The sequence below is a fragment of the Chiloscyllium punctatum genome, chromosome 27, assembly GCF_047496795.1.
Source record: "Chiloscyllium punctatum isolate Juve2018m chromosome 27, sChiPun1.3, whole genome shotgun sequence".
NCBI classification, from domain to species: domain Eukaryota; kingdom Metazoa; phylum Chordata; class Chondrichthyes; order Orectolobiformes; family Hemiscylliidae; genus Chiloscyllium; species Chiloscyllium punctatum.
The window spans coordinates 35710362-35732288 of NC_092765.1; the positions used below are offsets into that span (position 1 = coordinate 35710362).

The 21927-nt window shown below is 39.6% G+C and overlaps 1 protein-coding gene across 1 annotated transcript in view; it reads right to left on the bottom strand.

Annotated features, from left to right (window-relative positions):
• csmd2 (CUB and Sushi multiple domains 2) overlaps positions 1-21927 on the bottom strand; it is a 602495-nt gene that overhangs the window by 533107 nt on the left and 47461 nt on the right. The window contains exons 2-3 of the mRNA XM_072548527.1: positions 20909-20983; positions 13386-13473 (exon numbers count right to left, since the gene is read on the bottom strand). Of these exons, the coding sequence (XP_072404628.1) occupies positions 13386-13473; positions 20909-20983 (163 nt within the window). The remainder of the gene's footprint in view (positions 1-13385; positions 13474-20908; positions 20984-21927) is intronic.

Here is a 21927-nt window from a genome sequence, read left to right on the forward strand (position 1 = left end):
TACCTGATCTAAAGTGTATCAGGTGTGTTTGGACATCCAACTGACAGTTGCAGTATACATTTGTTGTTGCCTTCATGAATGACAGCTTGCATATTAGAACCCGTCCCTCTTAACCCAGGAGAAAATGGTGGTCAATGGGTTCATGGACCGAACTTTGGTACTTGTGTCTTGGTGCCTGAATATTCATTATTCAGGCCTATGTGTCTTTTACAGGCAAGCATACTGATGTGACGTGCACATGGTGAAACATCAGATAGAAGTCTAAGTGAGCCAGGGCAATCTGAAGAAGTGATGTAATTGTAACATAACTCCCAAAGGTTAGAATACAACTCGAATGCTGTGGGCAGTATCTTTAAGGAGAATATAATTGTCCTCAACAGAGTGCACCATAAGTTGACCAGAAAGGTATATGGAGCCAGATTTTTCTTGTTGAACTGGGGATCGTGAGTTGGGCTGCAACATGCAACATTGCAATGATGTCTCCAGCCAGGCAGTGCTCACCCTCATCATTCCCATCATGGAACGGTGGGGATTGCCTCAAGTCTCTAAGGCCAGTGCCTTTTGAAACAGCTGAGTGAAAACCCAAGGGCAGCCAAGTTAGAAGACTTATCTCTGTGAACATAGAAAGAGTTAAGCTACAGACTGGACCTTTTTGATTTATTAAGAAACACTGTAAATATAAAGTGGGAAAAAGGTGGTACTGGGGATGTGACTGAGTAACTAAGAAATTTTATCCACATGGAAAAGGAGTCTTTAGTTCTATTGCAGGAACTAAGTTGGCATTGGGAGCAGAGAATGGTTACCTAAAGGTGAAGCTTGGAAACCGAGACCTTTTCAGATGAAAGGTTGTAAATTTCAGTTACTTTTGAGAAGAATGGCTAAAACCAACTGTAAAATTTTGTGTTTTAGTTCTTGGCTAATGTTTTGCGAAACAAAACTTTATGGTGAGTGGAACATTGAAGTAGAGATATGGACACTGGTTATTTACTTATTAAAGGGAAATAAAACAAGCTATGGTCTTGGCAATGTCACTTTCAATTAGATACAGGATCAAGTGTAATGTACTTTTCCAAGCATTGGATGCTGAGGAAGATTTTGTCAAACCTACTTACATTTATGGGCAGAATTTATGAAAATTATGACATAGTAAATGCAATAAGGGATGATCAGACTTGATAAATTTAGCAAACAGGATGGAAGATCACATAACAGAATTTATCAGACTTTGTGCAAGATTGAAAAAATACATTTGGAGATCCCAAACTCAGTGTGTCTTTGCATCGTTGGACTGTGCTCAAATGTCAAATGTGGATAGAATTCTTGTGTTACCTGGAGTGACATTTCAGAAAGAAGGATGTACTTGGGGAAGAGGTGTCTGAAATCTTTAAGAAAACAACCTGGGAAATATTCATTACCTATCAGTTTTCTTGGCTTAAGGGGATCAGTCAGCAACACAAAGACTGGAGGATTCAATAGCTTTGGCAATGCCACACCACATAGAACTTGGTCAGAGATGTCTAAACAAAAGTGGGTTTCACAACTAAAAGAATTGTGGGTAGAGATACCTATGGCAATTATGGTAGATAACAGGAACTTGGAAATTATTAGAGAAAAATGAATCTTAGGAATGGCCAGGGAATGGTCAACAGGTTGTTTATATGTGACTCCAAAATACCATTCCGCAATAAACTTCCTGATTTGGAACAATAAAGGTTTTGAAACTGCACATGACATGGGAGGTTGAGAAGGAGAAGATAGTGATATTAATCTGGCAGTGGCATTGTGTAAGTAACAATGAGTTTAGATTAGTAATGAATGTTTACTTTGCAGACCCATTGAGTTACACAGTCTTGATGCATGCAGTGGATTAGTTTAAAAAAAGGTTTCCGAGAGTTTCATAGAATCAGAATTTTCCTATAATGTAGAAGCAAGCCATTCAGCCCATCAAGTCCACACCAACCTTCGAAAGAGCATCCTATCCAGACGCACCCCCGTCTTAACCTTGCAACCTTGCATTTCCCATGGCTAACCCAGCTAGCCTGCACATCCCTGGGCACGATGGGCAATTTGTCATTTCAATCCACCTCACCTGCACATCTTTGGACTGTGGGAGGAAATCGGAGCACCTGGAGGAAACCCAGACAGCCACTGAAAGAATGTGAAAATTCCACACAGACAGATGCGCAAAGCTGGAATCAAACCAGGCCCCTGGCATTGTGAGGCAGCAGCAACACCAACTCGTAAATGTTAAAATCAACTGAAAGAATTTGAGCATTTCATCTGCTTCATACGGGGGATGACAACACATTGAAGTCACTGAAAAGAAAGTCATTTCCAGTAAAATGTTTAGAGTAAATCACCTTGTCAGTACAGATATCATGCCAAGTGAAATATTTTTAATGTTTAGCAAGCCGTCTGTGAAAAAAGCTGAAATAAAACATGACACGGAATATGATAAGGCAATTGTTTTTACAAAGTTGGTGGGTTTACAGTTGACACAACCTGGACATTATTACATTCATTAACAAGATCTAAATTCTCTGATCAAAATATTAAGCAAGTATTATTGGCATCTGGAGATAAGAGTTTAATGGGGATAAAAATCAATTCAGCTTAAAACTGCACCAGCAATTTGTCTATCAATTAATTCACAGATTAAACATCTAATAAGGTTGAAGCAGTAGGATACAATGGGTAAGTTAAACATATAGAAGAGATCAGCAATATGTGTGATACTTGTCATTAAAAAAATCAGTAGACACCACCTCAGTTCAGAGTGTAGTGCTGGGAAAGCACAGCAGGACAGGCAGTATCCGAGGAGCAGGAGAATCAAATTCCCGATGAAGGGCTTATGCCCAAAACGTTGACTCTCCTGCTCCTCAGATGCTGCCTGACCTGCTGTGCTTTTCCAGCATCACACTCATGACTCTAATCTTCAGCACCTGTAGTCCTTACTTTCGCCTAGTTGATTACCACCTCAGTTCATATTAAGTCTCCTATTAGTTCGAGAGTTTAATCAAGTTTGGGCAATTGGCCTTGAAGTATTGGTAAAGGAAAAATATACAGTAAAGAGAAAAGAATAATTGTGGACAAGGCAATGGATAAATGGAAAGGGTATGGGCTGAGAATATAGGCTAAATTCTGAATTAGAAATTGGACAGCAGAAAATTTGCCAATGATGAAGTTGAGCAAATACTTGCAAACAGAAACATTATTGGAATGAATACACTAGTGACGTCATCCTTCTTGAAATGGAGTGTGTGAAAGTAACCACGCAGCTAAATCTGATACCTTATAAATTTACAAGTTGTAAATTAACATCTACCCTGGCATGGACAGCCCATGTGAAGAACTCACTGAAAATGGTTGGGGTTTAGTGTCTATATCAATTTGTTTTTGGGAGAAAATCAAAAATTCCTTTGGCAATGATGATCGTACCCTGGCTTGGGAAGGGAATACAATTAACACTGCATTTTCTGACCAGTCAAATGCAGAAAAAAAGGCATTCATTCATGCTGAAATTTCTGAGGAAATTTAGTGAGCCTTACAACAACAGAAATACATTTTAATTCAGGCATATGGTACATTATAAAGAAAGAAAGGCAAAAAAAAAGTGGAAAGTCTGGTTAAGATATTAGATCATGATGGAATTACAGTGATATTACAGCATGGCAATGCACATCTCAAGTTTAATTCACACTGATTACACATATTAGGAATCTTCATAAGTCATAAAATAAACTGATGAGATACCATGCATTTCATGCTTCAATCATGAGGTCCAGACAGTGACAGATGGAGTGCTGACAGAAGATGGGTAAACTGATGCAGAAATACAAGGTCAGGTTATTTGCCCCAGAGGACAACAAGAGAAAGAAAGACGCTTTTACACCCAGGGAAGTGACAGACCATTTATGAAGCCTGATTGTATAGTTAGACTGGACCTTATGCTTGATGTAACATATGTCACAAAGCTAGTTCCTTTTTTTTCTAAAAGCTGTTCCTTGGCTCAAGGAGACTCTGTTCTTGATTTTTGTCAGAGGAGTAATAAACCAGGCTGGACTCCAATCAGAGATGAAAAGGATTTTGAGAGGCCTTTTGTTGATATGTAAACAGATGAGACTTCAGGCCAAAGTGGTCACGCTTTAGACGTGACCTGCATAAAGAGAGGGGGGTGGTCAGCTCTCTAGCTAGCTGAGATGATCTGAGCAGTTTTTAGTTCAGTCTGAACTGGCAAGTTCAACGGGGAGCTGTGTGGAAACTCTCTGTCTTTTCTGCCCTTCAACTGTTAGCATGTGTTCCGTTGATACTGGTTTTTAAAGAGAGTTTGACTTTTGGGACTATTGTGTGTATTCGGAACAGCATAACTAAGTCCAGCTGGATAGGTTGAGTTCTGTATGGGTTCTTTATTCTGTTCTTTGCGTTTCGTGGTGTAATTTTGTGAATAATTGTCTGTTTTAAAATCTAGTATTCAACCTAGCTATCTTACTGTACAAACTTAGCAAACCAAATTGCAAAGTTATTGGACTGGCGCTGCCTGATTAAGAATGTTTTGAGTGGTCACATATTAGAGCTGACTATTATGGCAAAGCACACCACTGCTGGTGAAATCGGGAACAAATTTAGTTTTAAAGAAAATAAATTTTGGAAACGCAGACTCACGTTTGAAGAAACAAAGTGAGTCCTTTTTTAGCAATGCTGCATATGTCAATTTTCTGGGTGGTTATTTGATAACAATTGGTTCATCATATCTTTGGTGAGAAAGAATGATAAACATTGTCTGCTGGCCTCAGAAGCCAATGAAATAAAATAAGGCAGCTGATAATGCTTTAACTGCTGAAACATTGGTGTACGCAGAAACTATGGACACAGGGTTTATCCAATATAATGAAATTCTATGCAAGAGAAAATCTGACAGAATCTATTTCAAGAATTTTATGTCAACAGATCTGCTCTTTGGGACAATGTACTTTTAACAAAGGGTATTGCTGAGAAGGATTCTGAGGAATTACCAGAGTAAAGGAAATGCTAGAAATATGAGATTTTCAAAACGAAGTGGAGAGATACAAGGCACCTTTTGTCCAACTGACTCACAGAAAGTGCAATTAGTTAAAGAAATTATCAGAAATCCTTGAAAAAGGATCGCTGATGATCTGAGGAGTCATAAAAACATGAAGCAAAAAAAACACTTGTGATGAAAATTTGTGAAATTTTGTCATTTTATTGTTTGTTTAAAGAAAGGAGAGTACAGAGGGTTGTATTGTGGAATAGATCTTGAATATGAAAAAGTCTGTTTTTTTCATTAGTTTAAAGAGAAGAGGGAAAGCTATCAGTACAGCAGGAGTTAAGCTGATAACTGGGGCCAATTGTGTAATTCAGTAAAGTTAAAAGAGAGAACAGGTCTTGCTTGGAGTGGACTGAGTTGTGTATTTGAATAATCCATAAACCTTCCGCAAGGAACAGAGTGAAAGCTGAATTGAAAACTCTGCTTCATGGAAAATTAACCCAGATTGTAAGCCAAGTGTGAGAAGCTGATAACCTAGCCCTCCCATAATTCCTTCATCTTTTATAAACCCCACTTACTTCATCATGAACTATCACTGCGTCTCTGTGCAATAATGCCACTTCAAATGCCCCATGAGTCATCCATGCCCCCCTCAACCACCTCCCATACCCATTCCCATGTACTAGGCCATATACTCTCTTTCCATCAAGCCTACTCATCCCCTAACCACACTCAACCACTTTCTACTTTGTATAGTAATCATGAGCCCTACAATAACATTAGGAAGATTGTCATGAAACAGTCAAAATTAATCGTCTTTCAAAAATCATGTTCATAAGTGGTCATCCAGGACTGATACAGTTAATGGTAAGGCTCTGGGGAGTGTTGCCGAACAAAGCGTCCCAGGAGTGCAGGTGCACAGTTCCTGCAGGTAGACAGAGTGGTGAAGGCGGCATTTGGCACCTTTGCATTCACTGGCCAGTACACTGAGTAAAGGAGTTGGGATGTCATATTGTGGTTGTATGGGACACTAGTGAGATCACTTTTATAATTGTGCATTCAATTCTGACCTCAGTGCTCTAGGAGAGATGCTGCTAAACTTGATGTGGCTCAGAAAAGATTTAGAAGGATGTCACTAGGATTGAAGGTTTTGAGCGATAAGGAGAGTCTGAATTTAAAAAGAAGGTTGTTTTTTTCTGGAGCATTGACTTTGTGGAGATTTACAAAATTAAGAGGGGCCTGAATAGGGTGAATAGCCAAGTTCTTTTTCCCAGTTAGGGAGTCCAAAACTACAAGGCACGGAGTTAAGGTGAGGGGGAAAAGATTTAATAGGGACCTGAGGGGGCAACTTTTTCACGCAGGGAGTTGTATGTGTATGGAATGAGCTGCCAGAGGAGATGATAGAGGCTGGTATAATTACTGAATATAAAAGGCATCTGGATGGATATATGAATAGGAAGGGTTCAGAGGGATATGGGCCAAGTGCTGGCAAATGGAACTAGATGAGATTTGGATACCTGCTCAGTGTGGACGACTTAGAAGAAAGTGCCTGTTTCGGTGCTATATAACTCTTACTCTCAATCCTTTTAAATGGTCATGGAGCAATATGATAAAAGCAAAAACCATGACAGGTGTGCCAACAATTCCTCTTGAGCTGAATCTCCTTCTGGAGTTTGGAACACAGTTCAGCAGTTATAATTGGAGTCCACTGCACAGCTATACAAACAAAACTTTCTGAATGAAGACCTAAAACCTTTGGAGGTCTTTGAAAGATCTCAATCATCTGCTCAAGCTTCAAAATAGGGGGTCAGATGCCTGGGGTGTAAATTAAACAGATTAAATCACATGGGAAAACTGCAGAGTCACATCTGACTGCGAATACTTTTCAACTCAAAACAGCATCTTACTCATTGGAAAATGTACTGTATTACATCTGAACATCTTTCCACTTTCACAAGGCTGGTCAATTAAATACTCACTTAACTTTACTCAACAAACCTACAGCGCTTATCATTGTATTAAAAAATATATACTTAATTTATCTTTAAATGCAGTTATTGACATCTATTAAACTTACCTGTTAAAAAGTTTTGAATTCCAGATTTTGGGCTCCTCCATAAATCACAAATCTTCTGAGATGCTATGCTTCATTCTTCCTGCTGAAACAGGCCTGGCTCCATGAAAAACGACACAATGAACCTGGCAAAGGCCATGGTACAGCACGTACCCTTAAAAATGCCACATATCCAAAATGGGAATAGAGGTAGAAATTTTGAAATCGTCCACACACTATTTTTCAATTCCATCCAATTTCATTTGAGCATAGATGGAGACATGAAAATCCAGCCACTAATCTGCAACATTTAGATGATGGGGAAAGGGGATTATGCAAGAAGATTTCATTTCCTGGATTTTCAGATAATTAGCTGATCTGAGTAATGTTACTTCAGTAAATGGAATGCCAAGGTTAGTAGAGAAAAGTTACATCCACTCATGGGGAAGTCTGTAACTTGAAGAATTATTTACAGCCAGTCCTTAAGGAGTGAAAATAGAATACACTTCTCCACAAAGGGAGGGACTCTTCATCATAACTGGCAATTAGATCACTTGATTCTTTTATATGTGACATTTTTGTTAATAAAAGACATTAAAGATATGACACAAAGATAGATATTTGGAATTTACAATACAGATGAGCCTATTTCTGTTCCCACGTTACAAAGTATGTCTATACAGAGCTCAATTAATGTGTAAACACACACACACACAATGCTCTGTGCACTGTTTCGGGACACATCCACAGAGCTCTGTTTTGCAATGACATTGTCAATGATTTTCTACTACCTCATACTTACAGATCTACCGCTCACTCAGATGTTTCCACTGCACAAACCTCTCACCAAAACCTCAATGGACTACAGTTTTCACTACTGCATACAACATGACTACTCAACAACTTTGATCCTTCTCATTCTCCTAAACTCTTAATTCAGCCTGCCTTTTACCATTTCTAACTCACTCAGAGGAGACACCTTACCTACGGCTCATGAATAATGATGAACTGCTCTTCCATCCTCTTATCTCAAATCCAATCTCTCCCTTTGATCCATTGCAAGAAGAAATGGCCCATCATGAATTTATAACTTCACAGCACCCCTAATGACCTAAAATCCTTGGATGGCTTACACTTGACATGGCCCAATCACTGGACTGCAAATATGTAGATCCCTACAATCTGGTAGGTCCAAGTGCCTGACTGACTGTGTCCAAACCCCTGTAGTATAGTCAGCTGAGCCTCTTGACTGACAGTGGTTGGAGCCCAAGTCCCTGTAGTGTAAGCATCTGACAGTGGTTGTAGCACCTGATTGTATACTTCTTGACCCCATTAACAATCCGCTTTTAAAATTCACATATTGCTATTTGCTCAAAGGTTACATAATATGCTCACCATGTAAACTGCTGATACATAGTGCGGTCTGGCATTGATGTAGTACCTGGCCACCTCCTTGACTGATGAGTGCTCTTAAGTGAGAAACGTTACACCCCTCAACCTCTGCGCTAAAAAGCAATGCAAGCCACAGAGCACTAAAGATGTAATGCATTAAGAAATCAACATAATCAACACAGAGGTCAATAGCCTATGGGTCAGTGTGTGTGTGCAAAGAAAGCAACATGAAGTAGATGCAGATTAGGCAGCCTCAAACATAAGCAGAAAGAATGTTAAGAAACATAAGATGCACCCTGTGGAGATGCAAGAGATGTGTGTGTATATCTCAGTATGCAATGCAACCTAGCAGAAGCATGCAAGTGATTGATGTCCCTAAGTTCCAAAGTAAAGAGGTGAAGTGGTGTCAGACTTGAACTGAGTGACATGATGATATGCTGAGGCTGGTGGTCTGTGGATGATGACTTATATGGGAGATGGGTCGGAGGAGGATGGTGACCCTGGAGGGTGCATGGATGTTATAGTGAAGAAGTTGAATGGTGACCTTGACAAGCATTTGGTGAGCTACAGGCACCAGGCACTGACACTAAAGTTGGGAATTTGTGCCATTGACCCTCTTCGGGAAAAGGAGACAAACTAGCATTGATGCATAAATAAGGCTTTAATGAGATGCAAATACATGGATATGTATAGTCACTGCTCATTGCTAAAATTTTGAAGTTGCCATTTAAGGCTTCAGCGGATAATCGAAAAAGGTTTTCTCCACTTTGAGATGATGATGTGTCATTTTCTCTATATTTTCCCACCTTTCTCATCTTGGCTCCAGTCATGGGAGGGGACAAAAGAAAGAGAGTTAGACTGGTCTCAAACCATTGGCTCTGATTCTCTGTCCATGGATACTGTCAGATTGGCTGAGCTTTTCCAGCAAATTTATATTTTTTAATTTCAGATTTCCAACTTCTGCAGTATTTTACTTTTACTCAAGAAGAAGCTTCTGTTCTTAGACCTGGCTCTTATGGATCTGTCTTGTGCTAGTCAGAAGGTTGTGTGTTTCATTTCCCATTACAGCAATGTTTTTGCAAATTATCCTAATAACTGCAAAACAAAACTTGGACAAAATATGCTTTTTTATCAGCAATGAAAAGTTATTTCATTACTTCTTTATATTTCCAGTTTTATTTTGTAATTTCATGATCACAATGTCACAAATATTAATTGTCTTTCTTAGGTCAAAGCTGACATAAAATCTGAGGGAAAAATAAACAAGCATTGGCTACAACGTTTGGGCTAAAGTTTTGGCACTGAGTAAACTCTGCAGGCCAACGGAAATAGAAGTTCTATAGAAAAGATTCCCACAAGCACGCGTTTCACCCCAGAATGACACAGTGGTTGAGATGGTATGGGAAAAATCAAAGTGGCAAAAGGGCTTGTGTGCAGATGAGGCATTCTTGGGTTGTTGAGAAATGAAGCCTTGCAGATCTAACAATCTGTTGAACAACTGGTTCATAAAATCATAGGAATCCTATAGTGCAGAAGCAGGCCATTTAGCCCATCCTGTCCACACTTGACTTTCCAAAGGGTGTCCCACCAGACCCACACCCCTATCCTATCCTTGTAACCCTGCATTTCCCATGGCCAATCCACCTAACCTGCACATCTTTGGACTGTGGGATGAAACCGGAACACCCAGAGGAAGCCCACACAGAGATGGGGAGAATTTGCAAACTCCACACAGACAGATGCCCAAGGTGAAATCAAACCCGGGTCCCTGGCATTGTGAGCCACTATGCCTCTCACTGGGTTGAAGTTTTAAAGTAGCAAAGTGGGCCTTTAACCAGCCCTGACACAACATTTGTTTGCTTTCATGAAACACTTTTTGAAGCAGTGGGCTAGAAGTGTGAGGAACTCTATTGAAACTACAATAACATGTCATAAGGATTTTCTTTCAAGGCTACAAGAAATGGCTTTTCAGTCAACATATTCCATCAGAGGGTGTTTGTCATTTTACTCTAACTCACTGCTGTAGCCTGTTGATTGTTCTGTTTGCAAAGGCCTGGACTGTTAGGTAACTTCAAATCGTCACACATAAACAAATCTTGCCTACCCTTCACAAGTGTGTACCCATAAAATTGCCATTTCACATTGTGTTAAAATTCTTGGAACAGCGCAAATAGAGTCTCCTTGAATTTGGGACAAATTTCAAATGAAATTGTTAAATTCAAATTTCCTGCCATGCAACTCATGCCCAACCACTTCCAGAAAACTTGTTTTTCGTGAAATGATGAATGGACTTCCATATCCAGATTCCGCTGACTATTTACATAGTAGACCAAACTGCATGAAAATTCAGCTCTTACATTCTCATCCCTAACTTTAAATCTGTTTGTGGCCTTCTGATTTCCTACTTCTCTTAACTCCTCTGAACCAACAACTTACTCCTCTGTCTGAATTCTAATTTCCTCTGATTCTGATCGAAGTTCGTCCTCCTCTCACTTCCTCCCATATTTTTGGCAATGATTTTGGTCTCAGGTTCTCCAGGATCCCCTGGCTTAGTTTCTTGTTCTTTGATCTTGTCGGCATTTTGTAAACACCTCCCTATTGTTACATACAATGTTCATCAAAAAAAATGTATGTGCTGATAGTTTCAATGTCATTAACAATCCTCTCCTGGCTCAACTGAGCACAATGTATGCTGAGTAAACCTTTTTCTTCCAGAACACTGGAAGAACTTTCACTACTAACTAAGTTTTGTATTTCTACTTCCCACATTAGTCAACTGTATGACAGTTCTTGAGTGAGCTTATGAACTTAAACTCGAAAGTAATTGTAGGCAATTTTGCCACATGCTTAGCACATTTTCTTCTCTTCTGTTTTAACAGATTTATTGGTCTATTTCAAAGGCCAGTTGCTGTTTGCTCGAAAATAGCATTAACAGTTGCCATATAACATAATTACATTGAACAATTGCCTCCTAATATCATCAACAGCTATTTTATATGTTGCCGTTAAAAAAGGTGCAACTGCAGGCTGATTTGTGCTTTGGGCATAACAATATTAAAAAACTCAACCAAGATCTTTGATGAGAAGAAATTCAAACCATTACTAATAACTTATCCCTTTCTGTCACCCAAACTCAGGATTATAAAAGCTCTTACACAGAACATCGATGTACATCACACTTTTTTACCTCATACCACTTGCAGTGTGAACATGTCTTTTATCCATCTTGGAATTGCTTCATTTGGAAATCCCTTATAAACTCTGATTTCTGGTTCTCAATTTGTCTGTGAGAGGGGGACAGTTTCTCTCCTGCATTCTGTCTGGACCTTTCATTATGTTGAAACTTTGAATAAATGAACCCTCAGCCTTTTCCTCTCTAAGGAATGCATTCTCAATTTCACCAATCTTTCCTCATTACTGAAGTATCTCATCCCTGGAATCATTTTTGGGAACCACTTCTGCACCATTTCCAAAGCATTCACATCCTTCGTGAAGTGCTGCATTCAGAACTGCATACAATATACCAGCTGAGGTCAAACAGTGTCCATCATAAGTTCAGCATAACGTTACTGCTCTTGTACTCTATGGCTTCATTAATGAAGCCTCCTGTATATTTTAGTTTTAAAACAGTTCTTTCTGTCTTGCCTCATTTAATGACTTATGCACATACGCAGCCAGGTCACTCTGCCTTGCACACACTTCAGAATAGTACCATTTATTGTATACGGTGTCTTTATTTTAATTGTATGAAAACATCACCACTCATTTCTCCACATTGAACTTCATCTGTCTCCTATCTGGACACTCTGCCAACTTGGAGAAAGTGAGGACTGTAGGTGCTGGAGATCAGAGTCAAAAAGTGAGGTGCTGGAAAAACACAGCAAGTCGGACAGCATCCGAGGAGCAGGAGAATCGACATTTCGAGCATAAATTCTTCATCAGCAATGTATGATTTCCCAATGAAGAGCTTATGCTCAAAAAGTCGACTGTCTTGCTCCTCAGATGCTGTCTGACCAGCTGTGCTTTTCCAGCACCACACGTTTTCACTCTGCTAACTTTTCAATATCTTTTTGAAGTTCTACACTTTACTCTTTCTGGTTCACAATTTTTAGAAAGTTTCTGTGATCCACAAATTTTAAAACTGTACTCTGCACAGCATGGCCTAGAAAATTTATATATTTCAAGAAATGCAAGTGTCCCAACTCTGACCTCTGGGGAACTCCATGACGAAGCCATCCTTCGGCCTGGAAAATATCTATCAAATATTTTCTAGAAGTCCATGTACATCACACGGACAGCCTTGCCCTTATCAACCTTTGCTGTTGCCTCTTAAAAATAAAACTCTACAACTGACTACTAGGAAGTCTGTGATGGTGATACAGGTTTGTACACATTCTGATCTTCCCTCATGGTCTTGAAAATCACCCTTGGCTATTAATGAGAAAACATTTTCCACAGCTGTTTCTGTTCATACTCAGGTACAATTTGCATTGTTTAAGTGCAAAACAATTGGAATTTTTTTTTAAATTAATGATTCCATCTTAATTTTTAAGTATTTGGTCCTGAAAATGTCTCCAGTAGATTTTTTAAAACCTGAAACACTATAAACCATCACCTGTACACATCTTTAAACATACAAAAATGACAGTGATGCCAAACACGAAGAGTGAAATTTTCTGTGGTATTTTTGAGTTTTTAAAATCAAATATAAATCAAATTGTTGTGGAAATAATGTGAATCAATCATTCACCAAATCCAACCTATAATCTTTCACATGTTACTTTTCTACTTGTTTTTGCATCCTTCATACCTTGACTGAAATGAAAGGAATTTGCATTTGAAGCAAACTTCAAAAAGAGTTCTAAAAGGTCACTTAGATATTTCAAATGATAAATACACGCACACATTAAACCTGCTGATCCAAGTGCTTCTTACCTGAAATCCACACCTGTTCTTTTCCCCCATTCAGGAACTCCTGGGTCAGGACACATATTATAACCCTGTGCTGTTCCTGCTTGAGTCACTATAAAGAAAATAGATACATTTATGTGAAATCTTTACAAATACCAATTTTTTTAGTGATCTTTCCTCCAATTCCTCCAAACTACAACTATTGATTAATGAATAAGATATCACTACAAATAAACCCTATCAGCAATAAAACAGCTTGGTGGTCTAATTTTAACTAGTGAACCAAATGATGATTTGGAGTGGCACAGTGGCTCAGTGGTTAGCACTGCTGCCTCATAGCACGAAGGACCTGGGTTTGATTCCTGCCTTGGGCCACTGTCTGTGTGGAGTTTGCACATTCTCCCTGTGTCTGTCTGGGTTTCCTTAGGGTGCTCCGGTTTCCTCCCACAATCCAAAGATGTGCAGGTCAGATGAATTGGCCATGCTAAATTGCCTACAGTATTAGGTGTTTAAGTCAGAGGTAAATGTACAGGGGTGGGTTACTGTTTGGAAGGTCAGTGTGGACTTGTTGGGCCAAATGACCTGTTTCCATACTGTAGGGAATCTAATGACTCATTTCTTGTTTAATCTTGATGCATTTACTTTACTATTGACTCTCTCATTAGAATATTCTGCTTTTACTTGCTATATGAATCTCTCACGTGCAAGTAATATATGTTAATATGTAATACATTAACCAAAATTTTAATGTTAAATTTGCCCTTGCAAAATCAGAAGAATTCCTTTATGGGCACTCAAACTAGTTGGTCATACTACTGATTCAAAGTAATTTAATTTCACATGGTAGTGTAATATTCCATCACGCACAATTTTGACAGCATCATTAATCCATGTCAAGTAGATGTGCTGACAGCAAGGTTAAAATACATTTACAATTACATTTTCCACACTCTCACGTGTACACTACCAGAGATAATTAAATCACTTGATTTCAACAACGGATTGATGTCATGAAAATAAGGAAGTCAGAGATGAAAGTGAAATACAGGGTATCATGCACACCAGCCCACAAAACATAATCAGCTATAAACATGAACACGCTTTCACTCTCTGCAGCTGCTGCATGACCTACTGAGTCTTTCCAGCATTTGTTTTTCTTTATTTAATATACCATAAAAGAATTAGCTGATGGACAAAAAAAATGCCTTTTATTAAGTTGAAAAAAAATTAAATGGAATTAAAGCAGAACAATTTAAGAAGGGGGTGGCACAGTGGGTAGCACTGCTGCCTCACAGCACCAGGGTCCCAGGTTCGATTCCAGCCTCGGGCAACTGTGTGGAGTTTGCACATTCTCCCTGTGTCTGTATGGGGTTCCTCCCACAGTCACAAAGATGTGCAGGTCAGGTGAATTGGCCATGCTAAATTGCCCATAGTGCTAGGTGCATTAATCAGAGGGAAATGGGTCTGGGTGGGTTACTCTTCAGAGGGTCGGTGTGGACTGGTTGGGGTGAAGGCCCTGTTTCCACACTGTAGGGAATCTAATCTAAAACTGACTTCACAATCAATTTTTAACATTCCCCTAATTTGTACAGCTGGTTGGCTTCATGTTTAATATGTGCGTGTCAACAACTGCACATTGTATAGGATGTACTAAGCAGAAAACAACAGGTCTATTTTTATTACTACAACACACTCTGGTAATGTGGCTTGCAAATATGAATTATAATGCTCATACGATGGTGTCACAGCTTGGCCTGTGCCTGACAATTTTTGAAGATTTAACAAAAACAAAGATGATTACTCTGTGGGTGTTCAATTCATGTTGCAAGCCAATGTTTTGCAGAATTGTAAAGTGGGATAGTCATACAACTGAACTTGTCCAGACAGTGAGTGATGTTGCACTTGTATGTAGTTAAGTGTAAAATATGAACTTTAAATAACAACAATGCTACCAGCAGAAAGACACAAGGCACAGATAAGTAGAGTGTTAATAATTAAGTTTAAAAAAAAACTATGTCCTTCAAAATTGCAGCTTCCAGCATTCAGTTCTCACAAACATAGTTGCAAACTACAGTTTTCAGAAAATACGTTCAGCAGTGAAAGCTTTGGACAACGTTAACTTAAGTTAAAAATCTGGAATGATGTAAACACAGGGAGATTATAAAAAGCCCATTGGCTTTGCAAAAAGTAAACCAACTCAACTTATAAAGGAAAAAATAATGAACACAATCATAACTGGAAACTGTAGAAAACAACAAAATCCAAATGCCACCTCAGCAATCTACAAGAATAACAGCTGCTGATGTATTTACACTGGAACCTGAAAATCATACAAACACATGTTGATTGCTGATAGACAAATGGTGAAGGGCATGAAAATGAGTTTTGACACATATTGATTTAAAATTGCCATATAGCTCAAGCTCATGCATATTTACAGTGGACAAGGGGCAACAGTGTCAGTGGATAGTTATGATTTGTATGCCTCGAGTTTCGAACATTTTACCATAGAACAATACAGTGCAGAACAGGTGTTTCGGCCTGGATTTTGCGCCGACCTGTGAACTAATGTGAGCCCATCCCCCATCATCATCCATATGCTTGGCCAAGGATTGTTTAAATGCCCCTAACATGGCTGAATTTGCAGCTATGCTCCCTCATACAAGTCGACGTCATCATCCGAGGAAAAAGACTCTCACTGTCTATCCTATCTAATCCACTGATCATCTTGTATGTCTCTATTAAATTCTGCCTTGGCTTTCTTCTCTCCAATGAGAACAGACCCAAGTCCCTCAGTCTTTCCTCATAAGACTTTCCCTCCAAACCATGCAACATCCTCATAAATCTCCTCTTCCAGTGCTTCCACATCCTTCCTGTAATGGGGTGACCAGAACTATACAAAATATTCTAAGTGAGACCGCACAAATGTTTTGTACAGTTGCAGCATGACATCACGGCTCTGGAATCAATCCCTCTACCAATAAAACCTAACACACTGTATGCCTTCTTAACAGCACTATCAACCTGGGTGGCAATCTTCAGGGATCTATGTATATGGACACCAAGATCCCTCTGCACCTCTGCACTACCAAGAATCCTTCCATAAACCCAGTATTCTGCCTTCCTGTTATTTTTCTCAAAGTGAATCACCTCACATGTATCTGCAATGAACTCTATTTGCCACCTCTCAGCCCAATTCTGCAGTTTATCCAAGTCCCCCTGCAACCTGCAACACTCTTCCACACCGTCCACCAATCCATCAACTTTAGTGTCATCTGCAAACTTACTAACCCATCCACCTATGCCTGCCTCCAAGTCATTTATGAAAATGACAAACAGCAGTGGCCAGAAAACAGATCCTTGTGACACACCACTAGTAACTGGACTTCAGACTGAATATTTTCCATCAACCACCACTCACTGCCTTCTTACAGAAAGCCAGTTTCTAATCCAAACTGTTAAATCACCCTCAATCCCATGCCTCTGCATTTTCTCCAAAAACCTATCATGTGGAACATTATCAAAGGCTTTAAGTGAAGTCCATGTACACAACATCAACTACCCTATCCTCATCCATGTGCTTGGTCACCTTCTCAAAACTTCAATGAGGTTTGTGAGACACGATCTGCCCTTGACGAAACCATATTGATGATCTCCAGTCAAATTGTTGCTTGCTAGATGATTATAAATCCTATCTCTTATAATCCTTTCTAAAACTTTTCCTACAACAGACGGAAGGCTCACTGGTCTATAATTATCTGGGTCATCTCTACTGCCCTTCTTGAATAAGGGCACAACATTTGTAATCCTCCAGTCCTCTGGTACTAAACCTGTAGACAATGACAACTCAAAGACCAAGGCCAAAGGCTCTGTCATCTCCTTCTTAGCTTCCCAGAGAATCCTTGGAGAAATCCCATCCGACCCAGGGGACTTATCTACTTTCATACCTTCTAGAATTCATAACACCTCCTCCTTACTAATGTCAATCCTTTCTAGTCTAATAGCCCATATCTCAGTCTTCTCCTCTACAATAATCTCCTTTCCCCGAGTGAAAACACATGAGAAATATTCATTTAGCACCTCTCCAATCTCCACAGGGTCCACATGCAACCTTCCACTTCTGTCTTTGACTGGCCCTACTTCTACCCTCATCATCCTTTTATTCCTCACATACCTACAAAAAGCCTTAGGGTTGCCTTTTATTCCACCTGCTAAAGACTGCTCATGTCACGTCCCTTCCTTGCTCTTCTTAACTCTCTCCTTAAATCCGTCTTAGCTAATGTGTAACTCTCCATCGCCTCATCTGAACCATCTCATCTTGATATCACATCAATCTCTCTTCCACTTAACAAGAGGTATAATTTCTTTAGTAAACCGCGGTCCCCTTACCTTATCACTTCCTCCCTGCCTGACAGGGACATACCTATTAAGGACACACAATATTTGTTCCTTAAACCAGCTCCACATTTCGATTGACCCTGTCCGTGCATTTTTCTTCTCCATTCTATATCTCCTAAGTCTTGCCCAATTGCATTATAATTGCCGCTCCCCCATCTGTAACTCTTATCCTGTGGCAAGTACCTTTCTCTTTCCATCACTAAACTAAACATAACTAAATGATGGTCACTCTCTCCAAAGTGCTCACCTACCACTAAATCGAACACCTGGCCTTGATCCTTACTAAGTACCAGATCCATTGTGGTCTCCCCTCTTGCCGGTCCTTCGACATATTGTGTCAAGTAACCCTCCTGCATACATTGGACAAAAACTGATCCATCTGATGTACTAGAGCTATAGCATTTCCAGTCAATCTTGGGGAAGTTAAAGACCCCATAATGACCACCCTCTTCCTTTCACTCCTACCCAGTTGTCATTTTTGCTCCTCCACATCCCTGGAACTTTGCAGAGGCCTACAAAACACTCCCAGCAGTGTGACCTCTCCTCTCCTGTTTCTAACCTCAGCCTGTATCACCTCAGTAGATGAGTCCTCGTCAAAAGTTCTTTCAGCCCCGTTATACTGTTCTTGATTCATGAATTTGTTAGAGAATTACTGGGCAAGATCTGCAGGTGAAGCAGGATAAAAAAATCCAGCCTTGAAAAGTAAGTAATATTTTCTGTATAAATTTTAAAAAATGTTGGCTTTAGGATTTCAAAAATTTATTTTTCTTATTCTTGGAAAATTGGGTCATACACAGTACAGGTAACTAGAGAAGGTCGTTCACACTTTGTTCCCTCACAAATGTCATGCTACCAACCAGCTGATGGGGTCACTGGTTAGGACTCTGCTGACCTTCAAAAGGAATTGAACATCATTAAAGCACATGGGATTTCTGTGACCGAGACAGGAAATCTTAAGAAATCTTGAGTCAGGAAATTTCTTGACTTGACATTTCTGCCTCAGTTTAAAGGGCTATATTACAACTAATCTTTCAAGTTAAAAATCACACAACACCAGGTTATAATCAGTTAGCTAGTCTGATGAAGGGGCAGCTACCTGATGATAGAGGAGTGCTCCAAAAGCTAGTGCTTCCAAATAAACCTGTTGGACTGCAACCTGGTGTTGTGTGTTTTTTAACTTTGTCCACCCCAGTCCAACACTGGCACCTCCTCATCGTAACTCATCTTTACTTCAGTGGAGGCACTGATGGAATAGAGTTAGGCCTGTAGGCCCCTAAAGATATCCATGGCAGTCAGCATGCTGACAATGGTTCGTGGTTTGCCTGGGAGGATATGGACCACATACAATGCAAAAGTGAGGCTGATTTCATAGAGATTGCCAGGTGCTATGAAATGCCTACTCCTGTAATGGCTCCAATAAAGTTAGAAGTATTGGGTGCAGGGTTGCTACCTGCAAATGAACACCTGCACCAGCAAGAGTATTCAGTGCTGAGAACAAGGGTGGGAATCTTGAACCTATCTTGCATATTTTTCAATGGTACAGGAGTCCTCTTAATTCTGCAACAATCCAGGCCTACAATGCTAACAAACAGAATCCAGCACAGGTTTATAGTAAGTGACAGAATGTTCTTGGGGCTATTAGTACGTAAAGCAAAGGAGTAAAACAAAATCTTCCAGTGACACAGCTGGAGGTACCAGAGATACTGGACATCTTAAGTATTATGTGAAAAGAAAAATGAAAGAGAGAAATAGGAAGAAGCAAAATTACAGAAAAATCCTCAGTGAAAATGGAATGAAGAGGGGAGAGGGAAAAGCAAGAGAATGAAATCCATAGATTACAAAGATGAAATGATGACCAGACAGGCTAAGAACATAGATAGCTTACAATTGGACCTCAAGATCACATCCTTGGAAATATTGTTGGAAACTGATGTAACCAGGTAGATTTGCACATAAGAAAAACAATTGCTGAGGGCAACCAAGTAAATCAGCAAAGTGGTAGATTTAGGTCAGACATAAACAGCAGGAAAGCAAGAAAGTTTTTTAAAGTTACTTAACAGATTACCGGAACACATTATGTTAATAGAGGATAAATAAGACAATAGAAGCAATAGACAACAGCTCTCAGGGGACTGGATTCCCATCTGTATCCTCAATAAAGACCTCAGCTAAATATGGATGAGGAAAACCATTTGGACCACATTTCCTTACCTTTCAATAAAAGCATCAAATTTCCCTTGACAGCATCATAGTATAGACACAGTAGAAAATCAAAATTGAAAATTTATTGAAGAGAGAAAAAAACACATAGACTTAGGACAAAATCTTCCCCTCCAAGATCACATTCCCATCCTGCCCCAAGTTGAAACCCCTTGAGTTATCAAATAACAGCCTGAGGGGCAACTTTTTCACACAGATGGTGGTGCATGTATGGAATGAGGTGCCAGAGGAAGTGGTGGAGGCTAGTCCAATTACAACATTTAAAAGACATCTGGATGAGTATATGAATAGGAAGAGTTTAGAGGGATATGTGCCAAATGTTGGCAAATAGGACTAGAACTGTTGAGGATATCTGATCAGTGCAGATGAACTAGACCGAGGGGTATGTTTTCATGCTACACATCTCTTTGGATTCTATGACAAGTTGAGGGGTCTCTTCGTGCCATTTTCTGCTATAAACTCCATTGAGAACACGGTTTCCAACCAGGAAATGGAATGGCCTGCCCAATGAGTTGGATAGGGGCTTCAATGTGTCACAATTTAAAAATAATCTAGGGTTTGGATGTAGAGTAGGGTCTGGTTGCTGAAAGACAGTGACGTTGCTCTTCAACCCTATGACACACCTCTCACCACAAGCCTCGTCCTGAGAAGTTACTGGCCATCCCCACTGCCCCCAGGTTTCTACTGCACCATAGTTTCTGAAATGGCATTGTGGTTTACAATAACTGTCAGCCTCAGAAAATTATCTGGAAAAAGGCCAACTGGGTGACCACTTCAGTGCCAGGATCCACTGAGCTTTCTTGCTCATTTTGGTGTTGCTGGTCAGTAACATCTCACATATTTTTGCACCCCCTATTACACTTTTCATAAAAAGCAAAATATTCATCCTTTAAATTAGTTTGTTGAAGATAGAAAACAGAGTCACTTACAAACTGAAGGCTTCTGATTATCTTTGCTGGGTAGCAATTTTACTCCCCGAGACTTCAGTTCAATCAACTTTTTAACTACAAAAAAAAAGAACATTTGCATGAGATATTCACAAGAAAAATATACTGTTTGCACTTCATAATAATGACTTCTATTTACATGGCAACTACAATATGAAACAATATCCCTAAACCTTTTTTAGGAGTGTTATTGAACTAAATTAGACATGAATCACTTCAGATCAAGTAAGGAGAGATGCATAACACCCTCATTGAAGTGATAGGTCTTAAGAAGAACCTTAACGGAAAAAATGAGGGAGAAAGTTGGAGAGGTGAAAGGTGAAAATCCCAGAGCTTAGATCCTCACCAGCCAAAAACACACAGGGACTCTCACCAAAACATTCTCAAAGACAATTTTTGATGGGCAACAAATGCTGGCCTTGCAGACAATTCGCATTACAAGAATTTTTTTTTTACAAGATCAGAATTAGAACTAACGTGGAAGGTGTCGGACTAGGGCAGGTAACTAAGGTAGGATGGGATGGGCAGTGTTGAGGCCATGATAGAATTTGAAATTAATAGCAAGAATTTTGAACCCAAAGTGATTGATATTGGAGCCAAATGAAGGTGAGTGAGTGCAGGGGTGATGGGTGAATAGTGCTCGGTGGGAAGTAAGGTACGAGCAACAATAGTTTGGAGCACCTCAAGTTTATGATGAGTATAGATTGGGAGACCAGTCAGGAGTGCACTGGGATAGACGAGTCTAACTGTAACAAAGGCTTAAAAGAGGACTTTAGTAGAAATTACCATGGATAAGGTGGATAGAACAATGTGCTAGAATTGGAAATAGGCTTTCTCAGTAATGGTGAAATTACATGGTCAGGAGGTCATCTCGAATCTTCAAGTTGGAAACAATCTGGTTAATCTCAGAAAGTTTCCAGGAAGAGTGAAGTTGTGGATGGCTTTACTTTCTCGGTATTAAACTGAAGGAAGCTTCTGCAGATCCAATCCTGGATGGTGAA